General features: G+C 39.8%; 1 protein-coding gene across 1 annotated transcript; it reads right to left on the minus strand.

The window, feature by feature from the left end:
• Positions 1-653: 653 nt before the first annotated feature.
• On the minus strand, positions 654-14,035 carry LOC147688651 (uncharacterized). Its single transcript, XM_086939955.1, has 10 exons — positions 13,924-14,035; positions 12,600-12,710; positions 11,273-11,383; positions 9,946-10,057; positions 8,618-8,729; positions 7,291-7,400; positions 5,965-6,074; positions 4,638-4,748; positions 1,980-2,090; positions 654-765 (listed from the first exon to the last, which is right to left on the minus strand). Exons 1-4 carry the CDS (start codon positions 14,023-14,025, stop codon positions 9,983-9,985), a joined length of 399 nt encoding a protein of 132 aa, XP_086796081.1. The 5' UTR covers positions 14,026-14,035; the 3' UTR covers positions 654-765; positions 1,980-2,090; positions 4,638-4,748; positions 5,965-6,074; positions 7,291-7,400; positions 8,618-8,729; positions 9,946-9,982.
• Between the last annotated feature and the right edge of the window lie 5,922 nt (positions 14,036-19,957).

The raw sequence follows: 19,957 nt of genomic DNA on the forward strand, positions 1-19,957 counted from the left end.
TACCCTGCTACCCATTTCAATAACCTGATAAATGTATCCTATTGCTGGCCCTCATGTCAGATGACATCCTGCTGTAGCTTTATGATGTCAGGGCACCATTTGACCAATCGTCATGGGTGACAATTACACAGAACAAGGAGGCATTAGGAATTCCGCACTAGGTAACGCTCTGAAACTATGACTGCAGGCCAAGTAGGAGGTGTAATGGGAAAGCACTCTTCAACATTGAAGACACTGGGCTCCCCATTTGAAAGGGGGCTGGAGGTACAAGAACACAGAGTATCCTAAAGAGCAACCCTTCTTGAGTATAAGAGTCCCACTTTCAGTGTGAAGGGTGGAAGGTTAAAATAGCTTCTCCCCATGTGAGAGAAAGTCAATTGCTCTAATATAGGACACCTCATTCCAGCCTCAAAGACATTCATTTAATCCGATGACCTATTACTAGCAAAAGTAATGAAAGTATGATTGTCAGCCTTGTAGACCGTAAACGTCTTGGAATAGCTATCATGATGCCCTTAGCGCCATCTATATGGCTTCAGTCTTGATAAATAATTTTCATGCGGAAGACGCCACTAAAAGGAGCAGAGAGCCGTCACATGCTATGCACTTTTTTTTAAGGACCAGCAAAATGATAAATTTAGAGTTTGACTCACCATGTAAATTGTTAAATGAAGCAGAGGGCTGCTGAAGTTATTTTTTTTTTCTCTCAGCAACTCTGAGAAATTTTCTTCTGCAACACTCCCTCTGCTGGTCATTCAATATAGTCTGCAAATGGAAAAGTCCACTGTTAGTCTATTAACAGAACTTGAATATTACCAAACTAATGCACCACAACAACAATCAGTTTTGGTAAATGGTTATCAATCAGTACTATGATGTCTGTAACATGGTGAAAATACATAGCTCAAAAAGAATTCAAATCTCTATTTTATTTTCAACCTAGCATACCTTTCCATCCTAAGCCTCCGTTGCTACCACTCTTTATACAACTTTAGCATCTATATTAGAATGTAGATAAAAATATTTATTGCTATCCAAGTGACAGCGTACCCTGCTCATTGCAATTCTGTTAGGTTAGAGTACACCAATGACCATTAAGGGATCTGATAAGTTTATGGAGGAAGGTTTATGCTACAGTTAGTGGTAATGAGAAAAACTATGAACCACAGATTTGGACATCTTCATTCCTGCAAATCCCTATCAGTTACCCTATAGGGAACCTGAGAATACTGTGATCACCGACACCTTCAAACAAAAAAATAAGTCTCAAATAATGCCCTTCTTTTGCTCGTCTCGCCATCTTTGCCTTTCTGCTGGCAGCCCAGGCTACCCTGCTACCCATTTCAATAACCTGATAAATGTATCCTATTGCTGGCCCTCATGTCAGATGACATCCTGCTGTAGCTTTATGATGTCAGGGCACCATTTGACCAATCGTCATGGGTGACAATTACACAGAACAAGGAGGCATTAGGATTTCAGCACTAGGTAACGCTCTGAAATTATGACTGCAGGCCAAGTAGGAGGTGTAATGGGAAAGGACTCTTCAACATTGAAGAAATTGGGCTCCCCATTTGAAAGGGGGCTGGAGGTACAAGAACACAGAGTATCCTAAAGAGCAACCCTTCTTGAGAATAAGAGTCCCACTTTCAGTGTGAAAGGAGGAAGGTTAAAATAGCTTCTCCCCATGTGAGAGAAAGTCAATTGCTCTAATATAGGGCACCTCATTCCAGCCTCAAAGACATTCATTTAATCCGATGACCTATTACTAGCAAAAGTAATGAAAGTATGATTGTCAGCCTTGTAGACAGTAAACGTCTTTGAATAGCTATCATGATGCCCTTAGCGCCATCTATATGGCTTCAGTCTTGATAAATAATTTTCATGCGGAAGACGCCACTAAAAGAAGCAGAGAGCCGTCACATGCTATGCACCTTTTTTAAGGACCAGCAAAATGATAAATTTAGAGTTTGACTCACCATGTAAATTGTTAAATGAAGCAGAGGGCTGCTGAAGTTTTTTTTTTTTCTCTCAGCAACTCTGAGAAATTTTCTTCTGCAACACTCCCTCTGCTGGTCATTCAATATAGTCTGCAAATGGAAAAGTCCACTGTTAGTCTATTAACAGAACTTGAATATTACCAAACTAATGCACCACAACAACAATCAGTTTTTGGTAAATGGTTATCAATCAGTACTATGACGTCTGTAACATGGGGAAAATACATAGCTCAAAAAGAATTCAAATCTCCATTTTATTTTCAACCTAGCATACCTTTCCCATCCTAAGCCTTCGTTGCTACCACTCTTTATACAACTTTAGCATCTATATTAGAATGTAGATAAAAATATCTCATTGCTATCCAAGTGACAGCGTACCCTGCTCATTGCAATTCTGTTAGGTTAGAGTACACCAATGACCATTAAGGGATCTGATAAGTTTATAGAGGAAGGTTTATGCTACAGTTAGTGGTAATGAGAAAAACTATGAACCACAGATTTGGACATCTTCATTCCTGCAAATCCCTATCAGTTAACCTATAGAGAACCTGAGATTACTGTGATCACCGACACCTTCCAACAAATAATTAAGTCTCAAATAATGCCCTTCTTTTGCTCGTCTCGCCATCTTTGCCTTTCTGCTGGCAGTCCAGGCTACCCTGCTACCCATTTCAATAACCTGATAAATGTATCCTATTGCTGGCCCTCATGTCAGATGACATCCTGCTGTAGCTTTATGATGTCAGGGCACCATTTGACCAATCGTCATGGGTGACAATTACACAGAACAAGGAGGCATTAGGAATTCCGCACTAGGTAACGCTCTGAAATTATGACTGCAGGCCAAGTAGGAGGTGTAATGGGAAAGCACTCTTCAACATTGAAGACACTGGGCTCCCCATTTGAAAGGGGGCTGGAGGTACAAGAACACAGAGTATCCTAAAGAGCAACCCTTCTTGAGTATAAGAGTCCCACTTTCAGTGTGAAGGGTGGAAGGTTAAAATAGCTTCTCCCCATGTGAGAGAAAGTCAATTGCTCTAATATAGGGCACCTCATTCCAGACTCAAAGACATTCATTTAATCCGATGACCTATTACTAGCAAAAGTAATGAAAGTATGATTGTCAGCCTTGTAGACAGTAAACGTCTTTGAAATAGCTATCATGATGCCCTTAGCGCCATCTATATGGCTTCAGCGTTGATAAATAATTTTCATGCGGAAGACGCCACTAAAAGGAGCAGAGAGCCGTCACATGCTATGCACTTTTTTTAAGGACCAGCAAAATGATAAATTTAGAGTTTGACTCACCATGTACATTGTTAAATGAAGCAGAGGGCTGCTGAAGTTATTTTTTATTTTTCTCAGCAACTCTGAGAAATTTTCTTCAGCAACACTCCCTCTGCTGGTCATTCAATATAGTCTGCAAATGGAAAAGTCCACTGTTAGTCTATTAACAGAACTTGAATATTACCAAACTAATGCACCACAACAACAATCAGTTTTCGGTAAATGGTTATCAATCAGTACTATGACGTCTGTAACATGGTGAAAATACATAGCTCAAAAAGAATTCAAACCTCTATTTTATTTTCAACCTAGCATACCTTTCCATCCTAAGCCTCTGTTGCTACCACTCTTTATACAACTTTAGCATCTATATTAGAATGTAGATAAAAATATCTCATTGCTATCCAAGTGACAGCGTACCCTGCTCATTGCAATTCTGTTAGGTTAGAGTACACCAATGACCATTAAGGGATCTGATAAGTTTATGGAGGAAGGTTTATGCTACAGTTAGTGGTAATGAGAAAAACTATGAACCACAGATTTGGACATCTTCATTCCTGCAAATCCCTATCAGTTAACCTATAGAGAACCCGAGAATACTGTGATCACCGACACCTTCAAACAAATAATTAAGTCTCAAATAATGCCCTTCTTTTGCTCGTCTCGCCATCTTTGCCTTTCTGATGGCAGTCCAGGCTACCCTGCTACCCATTTCAATAACCTGATAAATGTATCCTATTGCTGGCCTTCATGTCAGATGACATCCTGCTGTAGCTTTAAGATGTCAGGGCACCATTTGACCAATCGTCATGGGTGACAATTACACAGAACAAGGAGGCATTAGGAATTCCGCACTAGGTATCGCTCTGAAATTATGACTGCAGGCCAAGTAGGAGGTGTAATGGGAAAGGACACTTCAACATTGAAGAAATTGGGCTCCCCATTTGAAAGGGGGCTTTAGGTACAAGAACACAGAGTATCCTAAAGAGCAACCCTTCTTGAGTATAAGAGTCCCACTTTCAGTGTGAAGGGAGGAAGGTTAAAATAGCTTCTCCCCATGTGAGAGAAAGTCAATTGCTCTAATATAGGGCACCTCATTCCAGACTCAAAGACATTCATTTAATCCGATGACCTATTACTAGCAAAAGTAATGAAAGTATGATCGTCAGCCTTGTAGACAGTAAACGTCTTTGAAATAGCTATCATGATGCCCTTAGCGCCATCTATATGGCTTCAGCGTTGATAAATAATTTTCATGCGGAAGACGCCACTAAAAGGAGCAGAGAGCCGTCACATGCTATGCACTTTTTTTAAGGACCAGCAAAATGATAAATTTAGAGTTTGACTCACCATGTACATTGTTAAATGAAGCAGAGGGCTGCTGAAGTTATTTTTTTTTCTCTCAGCAACTCTGAGAAATTTTCTTCTGCAACACTCCCTCTGCTGGTCATTCAATATAGTCTGCAAATGGAAAAGTCCACTGTTAGTCTATTAACAGAACTTGAATATTACCAAACTAATGCACCACAACAACAATCAGTTTTTGGTAAATGGTTATCAATCAGTACTATGACGTCTGTAACATGGTGAAAATACATAGCTCAAAAAGAATTCAAATCTCCATTTTATTTTCAACCTAGCATACCTTTCCATCCTAAGCCTTCGTTGCTACCACTCTTTATACAACTTTAGCATCTATATTAGAATGTAGATAAAAATATCTCATTGCTATCCAAGTGACAGCGTACCCTGCTCATTGCAATTCTGTTAGGTTAGAGTACACCAATGACCATTAAGGGATCTGATAAGTTTATAGAGGAAGGTTTATGCTACAGTTAGTGGTAATGAGAAAAACTATGAACCACAGATTTGGACATCTTCATTCCTGCAAATCCCTATCAGTTAACCTATAGAGAACCTGAGAATACTGTGATCACCGACACCTTCCAACAAATAATTAAGTCTCAAATAATGCCCTTCTTTTGCTCGTCTCGCCATCTTTGCCTTTCTGCTGGCAGTCCAGGCTACCCTGCTACCCATTTCAATAACCTGATAAATGTATCCTATTGCTGGCCCTCATGTCAGATGACATCCTGCTGTAGCTTTATGATGTCAGGGCACCATTTGACCAATCGTCATGGGTGACAATTACACAGAACAAGGAGGCATTAGGAATTCCGCACTAGGTAACGCTCTGAAATTATGACTGCAGGCCAAGTAGGAGGTGTAATGGGAAAGCACTCTTCAACATTGAAGACACTGGGCTCCCCATTTGAAAGGGGGCTGGAGGTACAAGAACACAGAGTATCCTAAAGAGCAACCCTTCTTGAGTATAAGAGTCCCACTTTCAGTGTGAAGGGTGGAAGGTTAAAATAGCTTCTCCCCATGTGAGAGAAAGTCAATTGCTCTAATATAGGACACCTCATTCCAGCCTCAAAGACATTCATTTAATCCGATGACCTATTACTAGCAAAAGTAATGAAAGTATGATTGTCAGCCTTGTAGACAGTAAACGTCTTTGAATAGCTATCATGATGCCCTTAGCGCCATCTATATGGCTTCAGTCTTGATAAATAATTTTCATGCGGAAGACGCCACTAAAAGAAGCAGAGAGCCGTCACATGCTATGCACCTTTTTTAAGGACCAGCAAAATGATAAATTTAGAGTTTGACTCACCATGTAAATTGTTAAATGAAGCAGAGGGCTGCTGAAGTTTTTTTTTTTCTCTCAGCAACTCTGAGAAATTTTCTTCTGCAACACTCCCTCTGCTGGTCATTCAATATAGTCTGCAAATGGAAAAGTCCACTGTTAGTCTATTAACAGAACTTGAATATTACCAAACTAATGCACCACAACAACAATCAGTTTTTGGTAAATGGTTATCAATCAGTACTATGACGTCTGTAACATGGTGAAAATACATAGCTCAAAAAGAATTCAAATCTCCATTTTATTTTCAACCTAGCATACCTTTCCATCCTAAGCCTTCGTTGCTACCACTCTTTATACAACTTTAGCATCTATATTAGAATGTAGATAAAAATATCTCATTGCTATCCAAGTGACAGCGTACCCTGCTCATTGCAATTCTGTTAGGTTAGAGTACACCAATGACCATTAAGGGATCTGATAAGTTTATGGAGGAAGGTTTATGCTACAGTTAGTGGTAATGAGAAAAACTATGAACCACAGATTTGGACATCTTCATTCCTGCAAATCCCTATCAGTTACCCTATAGGGAACCTGAGAATACTGTGATCACCAACACCTTCAAACAAAAAAATAAGTCTCAAATAATGCCCTTCTTTTGCTCGTCTCGCCATCTTTGCCTTTCTGCTGGCAGCCCAGGCTACCCTGCTACCCATTTCAATAACCTGATAAATGTGTCCTATTGCTGGCCCTCATGTCAGATGACATCCTGCTGTAGCTTTATGATGTCAGGGCACCATTTGACCAATCGTCATGGGTGACAATTACACAGAACAAGGAGGCATTAGGATTTCAGCACTAGGTAACGCTCTGAAATTATGACTGCAGGCCAAGTAGGAGGTGTAATGGGAAAGGACTCTTCAACATTGAAGACACTGGGCTCCCCATTCGAAGGGGGGCTGGAGGTACAAGAACACAGAGTATCCTAAAGAGCAACCCTTCTTGAGAATAAGAGTCCCACTTTCAGTGTGAAAGGAGGAAGGTTAAAATAGCTTCTCCCCATGTGAGAGAAAGTCAATTGCTCTAATATAGGGCACCTCATTCCAGCCTCAAAGACATTCATTTAATCCGATGACCTATTACTAGCAAAAGTAATGAAAGTATGATTGTCAGCCTTGTAGACAGTAAACGTCTTTGAATAGCTATCATGATGCCCTTAGCGCCATCTATATGGCTTCAGTCTTGATAAATAATTTTCATGCGGAAGACGCCACTAAAAGAAGCAGAGAGCCGTCACATGCTATGCACCTTTTTTAAGGACCAGCAAAATGATAAATTTAGAGTTTGACTCACCATGTAAATTGTTAAATGAAGCAGAGGGCTGCTGAAGTTTTTTTTTTTCTCTCAGCAACTCTGAGAAATTTTCTTCTGCAACACTCCCTCTGCTGGTCATTCAATATAGTCTGCAAATGGAAAAGTCCACTGTTAGTCTATTAACAGAACTTGAATATTACCAAACTAATGCACCACAACAACAATCAGTTTTTGGTAAATTGTTATCAATCAGTACTATGACGTCTGTAACATGGTGAAAATACATAGCTCAAAAAGTATTCAAACCTCTATTTTATTTTCAACCTAGCATACCTTTCCATCCTAAGCCTCTGTTGCTACCACTCTTTATACAACTTTAGCATCTATATTAGAATGTAGATAAAAATATCTCATTGCTATCCAAGTGACAGCGTACCCTGCTCATTGCAATTCTGTTAGGTTAGAGTACACCAATGACCATTAAGGGATCTGATAAGTTTATGGAGGAAGGTTTATGCTACAGTTAGTGGTAATGAGAAAAACTATGAACCACAGATTTGGACATCTTCATTCCTGCAAATCCCTATCAGTTAACCTATAGAGAACCCGAGAATACTGTGATCACCGACACCTTCAAACAAATAATTAAGTCTCAAATAATGCCCTTCTTTTGCTCGTCTCGCCATCTTTGCCTTTCTGATGGCAGTCCAGGCTACCCTGCTACCCATTTCAATAACCTGATAAATGTATCCTATTGCTGGCCTTCATGTCAGATGACATCCTGCTGTAGCTTTAAGATGTCAGGGCACCATTTGACCAATCGTCATGGGTGACAATTACACAGAACAAGGAGGCATTAGGAATTCCGCACTAGGTATCGCTCTGAAATTATGACTGCAGGCCAAGTAGGAGGTGTAATGGGAAAGCACTCTTCAACATTGAAGAAATTGGGCTCCCCATTTGAAAGGGGGCTGGAGGTACAAGAACACAGAGTATCCTAAAGAGCAACCCTTCTTGAGTATAAGAGTCCCACTTTCAGTGTGAAGGGAGGAAGGTTAAAATAGCTTCTCCCCATGTGAGAGAAAGTCAATTGCTCTAATATAGGACACCTCAATCCAGACTCAAAGACATTCATTTAATCCGAGGACCTATTACTAGCAAAAGTAATGAAAGTATGATTGTCAGCCTTGTAGACAGTAAACGTCTTTGAAATAGCTATCATGATGCCCTTAGCGCCATCTATATGGCTTCAGCGTTGATAAATAATTTTCATGCGGAAGACGCCACTAAAAGGAGCAGAGAGCTGTCACATGCTATGCACTTTTTTTAAGGACCAGCAAAATGATAAATTTAGAGTTTGACTCACCATGTACATTGTTAAATGAAGCAGAGGGCTGCTGAAGTTATTTTTTATTTTTCTCAGCAACTCTGAGAAATTATCTTCTGCAACACTCCCTCTGCTGGTCATTCAATATAGTCTGCAAATGGAAAAGTCCACTGTTAGTCTATTAACAGAACTTGAATATTACCAAACTAATGCACCACAACAACAATCAGTTTTCGGTAAATGGTTATCAATCAGTACTATGACGTCTGTAACATGGTGAAAATACATAGCTCAAAAAGAATTCAAATCTCTATTTTATTTTCAACCTAGCATACCTTTCCATCCTAAGCCTCCGTTGCTACCACTCTTTATACAACTTTAGCATCTATATTAGAATGTAGATAAAAATATTTATTGCTATCCAAGTGACAGCATACCCTGCTCATTGCAATTCTGTTAGGTTAGAGTACACCAATGACCATTAAGGGATCTGATAAGTTTATGGAGGAAGGTTTATGCTACAGTTAGTGGTAATGAGAAAAACTATGAACCACAGATTTGGACATCTTCATTCCTGCAAATCCCTATCAGTTAACCTATAGAGAACCCGAGAATACTGTGATCACCGACACCTTCAAACAAATAATTAAGTCTCAAATAATGCCCTTCTTTTGCTCGTCTCGCCATCTTTGCCTTTCTGCTGGCAGTCCAGGCTACCCTGCTACCCATTTCAATAACCTGATAAATGTATCCTATTGCTGGCCTTCATGTCAGATGACATCCTGCTGTAGCTTTAAGATGTCAGGGCACCATTTGACCAATCGTCATGGGTGACAATTACACAGAACAAGGAGGCATTAGGAATTCCGCACTAGGTAACGCTCTGAAATTATGACTGCAGGCCAAGTAGGAGGTGTAATGGGAAAACACTCTTCAACATTGAAGACACTGGGCTCCCCATTTGAAAGGGGGCTGGAGGTACAAGAACACAGAGTATCCTAAAGAGCAACCCTTCTTGAGTATAAGAGTCCCACTTTCAGTGTGAAGGGAGGAAGGTTAAAATAGCTTCTCCCCATGTGAGAGAAAGTCAATTGCTCTAATATAGGGCACCTCATTCCAGACTCAAAGACATTCATTTAATCCGATGACCTATTACTAGCAAAAGTAATGAAAGTATGATTGTCAGCCTTGTAGACAGTAAACGTCTTTGAAATAGCTATCATGATGCCCTTAGCGCCATCTATATGGCTTCAGCGTTGATAAATAATTTTCATGCGGAAGACGCCACTAAAAGGAGCAGAGAGCCGTCACATGCTATGCACTTTTTTTAAGGACCAGCAAAATGATAAATTTAGAGTTTGACTCACCATGTACATTGTTAAATGAAGCAGAGGGCTGCTGAAGTTATTTTTTATTTTTCTCAGCAACTCTGAGAAATTTTCTTCTGCAACACTCCCTCTGCTGGTCATTCAATATAGTCTGCAAATGGAAAAGTCCACTGTTAGTCTATTAACAGAACTTGAATATTACCAAACTAATGCACCACAACAACAATCAGTTTTCGGTAAATGGTTATCAATCAGTACTATGACGTCTGTAACATGGTGAAAATACATAGCTCAAAAAGAATTCAAACCTCTATTTTATTTTCAACCTAGCATACCTTTCCATCCTAAGCCTCCGTTGCTACCACTCTTTATACAACTTTAGCATCTATATTAGAATGTAGATAAAAATATTTATTGCTATCCAAGTGACAGCATACCCTGCTCATTGCAATTCTGTTAGGTTAGAGTACACCAATGACCATTAAGGGATCTGATAAGTTTATGGAGGAAGGTTTATGCTACAGTTAGTGGTAATGAGAAAAACTATGAACCACAGATTTGGACATCTTCATTCCTGCAAATCCCTATCAGTTAACCTATAGAGAACCTGAGAATACTGTGATCACCGACACCTTCCAACAAATAATTAAGTCTCAAATAATGCCCTTCTTTTGCTCGTCTCGCCATCTTTGCCTTTCTGCTGGCAGTCTAGGCTACCCTGCTACCCATTTCAATAACCTGATAAATGTATCCTATTGCTGGCCCTCATGTCAGATGACATCCTGCTGTAGCTTTATGATGTCAGGGCACCATTTGACCAATCGTCATGGGTGACAATTACACAGAACAAGGAGGCATTAGGAATTCCGCACTAGGTAACGCTCTGAAATTATGACTGCAGGCCAAGTAGGAGGTGTAATGGGAAAGCACTCTTCAACATTGAAGACACTGGGCTCCCCATTCGAAGGGGGGCTGGAGGTACAAGAACACAGAGTATCCTAAAGAGCAACCCTTCTTGAGTATAAGAGTCCCACTTTCAGTGTGAAGGGTGGAAGGTTAAAATAGCTTCTCCCCATGTGAGAGAAAGTCAATTGCTCTAATATAGGGCACCTCATTCCAGCCTCAAAGACATTCATTTAATCCGATGACCTATTACTAGCAAAAGTAATGAAAGTATGATTGTCAGCCTTGTAGACAGTAAACGTCTTTGAATAGCTATCATGATGCCCTTAGCGCCATCTATATGGCTTCAGTCTTGATAAATAATTTTCATGCGGAAGACGCCACTAAAAGAAGCAGAGAGCCGTCACATGCTATGCACCTTTTTTAAGGACCAGCAAAATGATAAATTTAGAGTTTGACTCACCATGTAAATTGTTAAATGAAGCAGAGGGCTGCTGAAGTTTTTTTTTTTTCTCTCAGCAACTCTGAGAAATTTTCTTCTGCAACACTCCCTCTGCTGGTCATTCAATATAGTCTGCAAATGGAAAAGTCCACTGTTAGTCTATTAACAGAACTTGAATATTACCAAACTAATGCACCACAAAAACAATCAGTTTTTGGTAAATGGTTATCAATCAGTACTATGACGCCTGTAACATGGTGAAAATACATAGCTCAAAAAGAATTCAAATCTCTATTTTATTTTCAACCTAGCATACCTTTCCATCCTAAGCCTCCGTTGCTACCACTCTTTATACAACTTTAGCATCTATATTAGAATGTAGATAAAAATATCGAATTGCTATCCAAGTGACAGCATACCCTGCTCATTGCAATTCTGTTAGGTTAGAGTACACCAATGACCATTAAGGGATCTGATAAGTTTATAGAGGAAGGTTTATGCTACAGTTAGTGGTAATGAGAAAAACTATGAACCACAGATTTGGACATCTTCATTCCTGCAAATCCCTATCAGTTAACCTATAGAGAACCTGAGAATACTGTGATCACCGACACCTTCCAACAAATAATTAAGTCTCAAATAATGCCCTTCTTTTGCTCGTCTCGCCATCTTTGCCTTTCTGCTGGCAGTCCAGGCTACCCTGCTACCCATTTCAATAACCTGATAAATGTATCCTATTGTTGGCCTTCATGTCAGATGACATCCTGCTGTAGCTTTAAGATGTCAGGGCACCATTTGACCAATCGTCATGGGTGACAATTACACAGAACAAGGAGGCATTAGGAATTCCGCACTAGGTAACGCTCTGAAATTATGACTGCAGGCCAAGTAGGAGGTGTAATGGGAAAGCACTCTTCAACATTGAAGACACTGGGCTCCCCATTTGAAAGGGGGCTGGAGGTACAAGAACACAGAGTATCCTAAAGAGAAACCCTTCTTGAGTATAAGAGTCCCACTTTCAGTGTGAAGGGTGGAAGGTTAAAATAGCTTCTCCCCATGTGAGAGAAAGTCAATTGCTCTAATATAGGACACCTCATTCCAGCCTCAAAGACATTCATTTAATCCGATGACCTATTACTAGCAAAAGTAATGAAAGTATGATTGTCAGCCTTGTAGACAGTAAACATCTTGGAATAGCTATCATGATGCCCTTAGCGCCATCTATGTGGCTTCAGTCTTGATAAATAATTTTCATGCGGAAGACGCAACTAAAAGGAGCAGAGAGCCGTCACATGCTATGCACCTTTTTTATGGACCAGCAAAATGATAAATTTAGAGTTTGACTCACCATGTAAATTGTTAAATGAAGCAGAGGGCTGCTGAAGTTATTTTTTTTTCTCTCAGCAACTCTGAGAAATTTTCTTCTGCAACACTCCCTCTGCTGGTCATTCAATATAGTCTGCAAATGGAAAAGTCCACTGTTAGTCTATTAACAGAACTTGAATATTACCAAACTAATGCACCACAACAACAATCAGTTTTCGGTAAATGGTTATCAATCAGTACTATGACGTCTGTAACATGGTGAAAATACATAGCTCAAAAAATTCAAACCTCTATTTTATTTTCAACCTAGCATACCTTTCCATCCTAAGCCTCCGTTGCTACCACTCTTTATACAACTTTAGCATCTATATTAGAATGTAGATAAAAATATTTATTGCTATCCAAGTGACAGCATACCCTGCTCATTGCAATTCTGTTAGGTTAGAGTACACCAATGACCATTAAGGGATCTGATAAGTTTATGGAGGAAGGTTTATGCTACAGTTAGTGGTAATGAGAAAAACTATGAACCACAGATTTGGACATCTTCATTCCTGCAAATCCCTATCAGTTAACCTATAGGGAACCTGAGAATACTGTGATCACCGACACCTTCAAACAAAAAAATAAGTCTCAAATAATGCCCTTCTTTTGCTCGTCTCGCCATCTTTGCCTTTCTGCTGGCAGCCCAGGCTACCCTGCTACCCATTTCAATAACCTGATAAATGTATCCTATTGCTGGCCCTCATGTCAGATGACATCCTGCTGTAGCTTTATGATGTCAGGGCACCATTTGACCAATCGTCATGGGTGACAATTACACAGAACAAGGAGGCATTAGGAATTCCGCACTAGGTAACGCTCTGAAATTATGACTGCAGGCCAAGTAGGAGGTGTAATGGGAAAGCACTCTTCAACATTGAAGACACTGGGCTCCCCATTTGAAAGGGGGCTGGAGGTACAAGAACACAGAGTATCCTAAAGAGCAACCCTTCTTGAGTATAAGAGTCCCACTTTCAGTGTGAAGGGAGGAAGGTTAAAATAGCTTCTCCCCATGTGAGAGAAAGTCAATTGCTCTAATATAGGACACCTCATTCCAGCCTCAAAGACATTCATTTAATCCGATGACCTATTACTAGCAAAAGTAATGAAAGTATGATTGTCAGCCTTGTAGACAGTAAACATCTTGGAATAGCTATCATGATGCCCTTAGCGCCATCTATGTGGCTTCAGTCTTGATAAATAATTTTCATGCGGAAGACGCAACTAAAAGGAGCAGAGAGCCGTCACATGCTATGCACCTTTTTTAAGGACCAGCAAAATGATAAATTTAGAGTTTGACTCACCATGTAAATTGTTAAATGAAGCAGAGGGCTGCTGAAGTTATTTTTTTTTTCTCTCAGCAACTCTGAGAAATTTTCTTCTGCAACACTCCCTCTGCTGGTCATTCAATATAGTCTGCAAATGGAAAAGTCCACTGTTAGTCTATTAACAGAACTTGAATATTACCAAACTAATGCACCACAACAACAATCAGTTTTTGGTAAATGGTTATCAATCAGTACTATGACGCCTGTAACATGGTGAAAATACATAGCTCAAAAAGAATTCAAACCTCTATTTTATTTTCAACCTAGCATACCTTTCCATCCTAAGCCTCCGTTGCTACCACTCTTTATACAACTTTAGCATCTATATTAGAATGTAGATAAAAATATCTCATTGCTATCCAAGTGACAGCGTACCCTGCTCATTGCAATTCTGTTAGGTTAGAGTACACCAATGACCATTAAGGGATCTGATAAGTTTATGGAGGAAGGTTTATGCTACAGTTAGTGGTAATGAGAAAAACTGTGAACCACAGATTTGGACATCTTCATTCCTGCAAATCCCTATCAGTTAACCTATAGAGAACCCGAGAATACTGTGATCACCGACACCTTCAAACAAATAATTAAGTCTCAAATAATGCCCTTCTTTTGCTCGTCTCGCCATCTTTGCCTTTCTGCTGGCAGTCCAGGCTACCCTGCTACCCATTTCAATAACCTGATAAATGTATCCTATTGCTGGCCTTCATGTCAGATGACATCCTGCTGTAGCTTTAAGATGTCAGGGCACCATTTGACCAATCGTCATGGGTGACAATTACACAGAACAAGGAGGCATTAGGAATTCCGCACTAGGTAACGCTCTGAAATTATGACTGCAGGCCAAGTAGTAGGTGTAATGGGAAAGCACTCTTCAACATTGAAGAAATTGGGCTCCCCATTTGAAAGGGGGCTGGAGGTACAAGAACACAGAGTATCCTAAAGAGCAACCCTTCTTGAGTATAAGAGTCCCACTTTCAGTGTGAAGGGAGGAAGGTTAAAATAGCTTCTCCCCATGTGAGAGAAAGTCAATTGCTCTAATATAGGGCACCTCATTCCAGACTCAAAGACATTCATTTAATCCGATGACCTATTACTAGCAAAAGTAATGAAAGTATGATTGTCAGCCTTGTAGACAGTAAACGTCTTTGAAATAGCTATCATGATGCCCTTAGCGCCATCTATATGGCTTCAGCGTTGATAAATAATTTTCATGCGGAAGACGCCACTAAAAGGAGCAGAGAGCCGTCACATGCTATGCACTTTTTTTAAGGACCAGCAAAATGATAAATTTAGAGTTTGACTCACCATGTACATTGTTAAATGAAGCAGAGGGCTGCTGAAGTTATTTTTAATTTTTCTCAGCAACTCTGAGAAATTTTCTTCTGCAACACTCCCTCTGCTGGTCATTCAATATAGTCTGCAAATGGAAAAGTCCACTGTTAGTCTATTAACAGAACTTGAATATTACCAAACTAATGCACCACAACAACAATCAGTTTTCGGTAAATGGTTATCAATCAGTACTATGACGTCTGTAACATGGTGAAAATACATAGCTCAAAAAGAATTCAAACCTCTATTTTATTTTCAACCTAGCATACCTTTCCATCCTAAGCCTCCGTTGCTACCACTCTTTATACAACTTTAGCATCTATATTAGAATGTAGATAAAAATATTTATTGCTATCCAAGTGACAGCATACCCTGCTCATTGCAATTCTGTTAGGTTAGAGTACACCAATGACCATTAAGGGATCTGATAAGTTTATGGAGGAAGGTTTATGCTACAGTTAGTGGTAATGAGAAAAACTATGAACCACAGATTTGGACATCTTCATTCCTGCAAATCCCTATCAGTTAACCTATAGAGAACCCGAGAATACTGTGATCACCGACACCTTCAAACAAATAATTAAGTCTCAAATAATGCCCTTCTTTTGCTCGTCTCGCCATCTTTGCCTTTCTGCTGGCAGTCCAGGCTACCCTGCTACCCATTTCAATAACCTGATAAATGTATCCTATTGCTGGCCTTCATGTCAGATGATATCCTGCTGTAGCTTTAAGATGTCAGGGCACCATTTGACCAATCGTCATGGGTGACAATTACACAGAACAAGGAGGCATTAGGAATTCCGCACTAGGTAACACTCTGAAATAATGACTGCAGGCCAAGTAGGAGGTGTAATGGGAAAGCACTCTTCAACATTGAAGAAATTGGGCTCCCCATTTGAAAGGGGGCTGGAGGTACAAGAACACAGAGTATCCTAAAGAGCAACCCTTCTTGAGTATAAGAGTCCCACTTTCAGTGTGAAGGGAGGAAGGTTAAAATAGCTTCTCCCCATGTGAGAGAAAGTCAATTGCTCTAATAAAGGGCACCTCATTCCAGACTCAAAGACATTCATTTAATCCGATGACCTATTACTAGCAAAAGTAATGAAAGTATGATTGTCAGCCTTGTAGACAGTAAACGTCTTTGAAATAGCTATCATGATGCCCTTAGCGCCATCTATATGGCTTCAGCGTTGATAAATAATTTTCATGCGGAAGACGCCACTAAAAGGAGCAGAGAGCCGTCACATGCTATGCACTTTTTTTAAGGACCAGCAAAATGATAAATTTAGAGTTTGACTCACCATGTACATTGTTAAATGAAGCAGAGGGCTGCTGAAGTTATTTTTTATTTTTCTCAGCAACTCTGAGAAATTTTCTTCTGCAACACTCCCTCTGCTGGTCATTCAATATAGTCTGCAAATGGAAAAGTCCACTGTTAGTCTATTAACAGAACTTGAATATTACCAAACTAATGCACCACAACAACAATCAGTTTTCGGTAAATGGTTATCAATCAGTACTATGACGTCTGTAACATGGTGAAAATACATAGCTCAAAAAGAATTCAAACCTCTATTTTATTTTCAACCTAGCATACCTTTCCATCCCAAGCCTCCGTTGCTACCACTCTTTATACAACTTTAGCATCTATATTAGAATGTAGATAAAAATATTTATTGCTATCCAAGTGACAGCATACCCTGCTCATTGCAATTCTGTTAGGTTAGAGTACACCAATGACCATTAAGGGATCTGATAAGTTTATGGAGGAAGGTTTATGCTACAGTTAGTGGTAATGAGAAAAACTATGAACCACAGATTTGGACATCTTCATTCCTGCAAATCCCTATCAGTTAACCTATAGAGAACCCGAGAATACTGTGATCACCGACACCTTCAAACAAATAAATAAGTCTCAAATAATGCCCTTCTTTTGCTCGTCTCGCCATCTTTGCCTTTCTGCTGGCAGTCCAGGCTACCCTGCTACCCATTTCAATAACCTGATAAATGTATCCTATTGCTGGCCTTCATGTCAGATGACATCCTGCTGTAGCTTTATGATGTCAGGGCACCATTTGACCAATCGTCATGGGTGACAATTACACAGAACAAGGAGGCATTAGGAATTCCGCACTAGGTAACGCTCTGAAATTATGACTGCAGGCCAAGTAGGAGGTGTAATGGGAAAGCACTCTTCAACATTGAAGACACTGGGCTCCCCATTTGAAAGGGGGCTGGAGGTACAAGAACACAGAGTATCCTAAAGAGCAACCCTTCTTGAGTATAAGAGTCCCACTTTCAGTGTGAAGGGTGGAAGGTTAAAATAGCTTCTCCCCATGTGAGAGAAAGTCAATTGCTCTAATATAGGACACCTCATTCCAGCCTCAAAGACATTCATTTAATCCGATGACCTATTACTAGCAAAAGTAATGAAAGTATGATTGTCCGCCTTGTAGACAGTAAACATCTTGGAATAGCTATCATGATGCCCTTAGCGCCATCTATATGGCTTCAGTCTTGATAAATAATTTACATGCGGAAGACGCAACTAAAAGGAGCAGAGAGCCGTCACATGCTATGCACCTTTTTTAAGGACCAGCAAAATGATAAATTTAGAGTTTGACTCACCATGTAAATTGTTAAATGAAGCAGAGGGCTGCTGAAGTTTTTTTTTTTCTCTCAGCAACTCTGAGAAATTTTCTTCTGCAACACTCCCTCTGCTGGTCATTCAATATAGTCTGCAAATGGAAAAGTCCACTGTTAGTCTATTAACAGAACTTGAATATTACCAAACTAATGCACCACAACAACAATCAGTTTTTGGTAAATGGTTATCAATCAGTACTATGACGTCTGTAACATGGTGAAAATACATAGCTGAAAAAGAATTCAAATCTCTATTTCATTTTCAACCTAGCATACCTTTCCATCCTAAGCCTCCGTTGCTACCACTCTTTATACAACTTTAGCATCTATATTAGAATGTAGATAAAAATATCTCATTGCTATCCAAGTGACAGTGTACCCTGCTCATTGCAATTCTGTTAGGTTAGAGTACACCAATGACCATTAAGGGATCTGATAAGTTTATGGAGGAAGGTTTATGCTACAGTTAGTGGTAATGAGAAAAACTATGAAGCACAGATTTGGACATCTTCATTCCTGCAAATCCCTATCAGTTAACCTATAGAGAACCCGAGAATACTGTGATCACCGACACCTTCAAACAAATAATTAAGTCTCAAATAATGCCCTTCTTTTGCTCGTCTCGCCATCTTTGCCTTTCTGCTGGCAGTCCAGGCTACCCTGCTACCCATTTCAATAACCTGATAAATGTATCCTATTGCTGGCCTTCATGTCAGATGACATCCTGCTGTAGCTTTAAGATGTCAGGGCACCATTTGACCAATCGTCATGGGTGACAATTACACAGAACAAGGAGGCATTAGGAATTCCGCACTAGGTAACGCTCTGAAATTATGACTGCAGGCCAAGTAGGAGGTGTAATGGGAAAGCACTCTTCAACATTGAAGACACTGGGCTCCCCATTTGAAAGGGGGCTGGAGGTACAAGAACACAGAGTATCCTAAAGAGCAACCCTTCTTGAGTATAAGAGTCCCACTTTCAGTGTGAAGGGTGGAAGGTTAAAATAGCTTCTCCCCATGTGAGAGAAAGTCAATTGCTCTAATATAGGGCACCTCATTCTAGCCTCAAAGACATTCATTTAATCCGATGACCTATTACTAGCAAAAGTAATGAAAGTATGATTGTCAGCCTTGTAGACAGTAAACGTCTTGGAATAGCTATCATGATGCCCTTAGCGCCATCTATATGGCTTCAGTCTTGATAAATAATTTTCATGCGGAAGACGCCACTAAAAGAAGCAGAGAGCCGTCACATGCTATGCACCTTTTTTAAGGACCAGCAAAATGATAAATTTAGAGTTTGACTCACCATGTAAATTGTTAAATGAAGCAGAGGGCTGCTGAAGTTTTTTTTTTTTCTCTCAGCAACTCTGAGAAATTTTCTTCTGCAACACTCCCTCTGCTGGTCATTCAATATAGTCTGCAAATGGAAAAGTCCACTGTTAGTCTATTAACAGAACTTGAATATTACCAAACTAATGCACCACAACAACAATCAGTTTTTGGTAAATTGTTATCAATCAGTACTATGACGTCTGTAACATGGTGAAAATACATAGCTCAAAAAGAATTCAAACCTCTATTTTATTTTCAACCTAGCATACCTTTCCATCCTAAGCCTCTGTTGCTACCACTCTTTATACAACTTTAGCATCTATATTAGAATGTAGATAAAAATATCTCATTGCTATCCAAGTGACAGCGTACCCTGCTCATTGCAATTCTGTTAGGTTAGAGTACACCAATGACCATTAAGGGATCTGATAAGTTTATGGAGGAAGGTTTATGCTACAGTTAGTGGTAATGAGAAAAACTATGAACCACAGATTTGGACATCTTCATTCCTGCAAATCCCTATCAGTTAACCTATAGAGAACCCGAGAATACTGTGATCACCGACACCTTCAAACAAATAATTAAGTCTCAAATAATGCCCTTCTTTTGCTCGTCTCGCCATCTTTGCCTTTCTGATGGCAGTCCAGGCTACCCTGCTACCCATTTCAATAACCTGATAAATGTATCCTATTGCTGGC

The sequence above is a fragment of the Lissotriton vulgaris genome, chromosome 10 (genome assembly GCF_964263255.1).
Source record: "Lissotriton vulgaris chromosome 10, aLisVul1.2, whole genome shotgun sequence".
NCBI classification, from domain to species: domain Eukaryota; kingdom Metazoa; phylum Chordata; class Amphibia; order Caudata; family Salamandridae; genus Lissotriton; species Lissotriton vulgaris.

Excerpts from the sequence above, each read along its gene's own strand:
- LOC147688651 (XM_086939955.1), bottom strand. The coding sequence starts at position 14,025 with ATGACCAGCAGAGGGAGTGTTGCAGAAGAAAATTTCTCAGAGTTGCTG. Across the intron at positions 12,711-13,923 it reads TTCATTTAACAATTTACATG|ACTATATTGAATGACCAGCA; the intron begins GTGAGTCAAACT and ends TTCCATTTGCAG. Across the intron at positions 10,058-11,272 it reads TTCATTTAACAATTTACATG|ACTATATTGAATGACCAGCA; the intron begins GTGAGTCAAACT and ends TTCCATTTGCAG.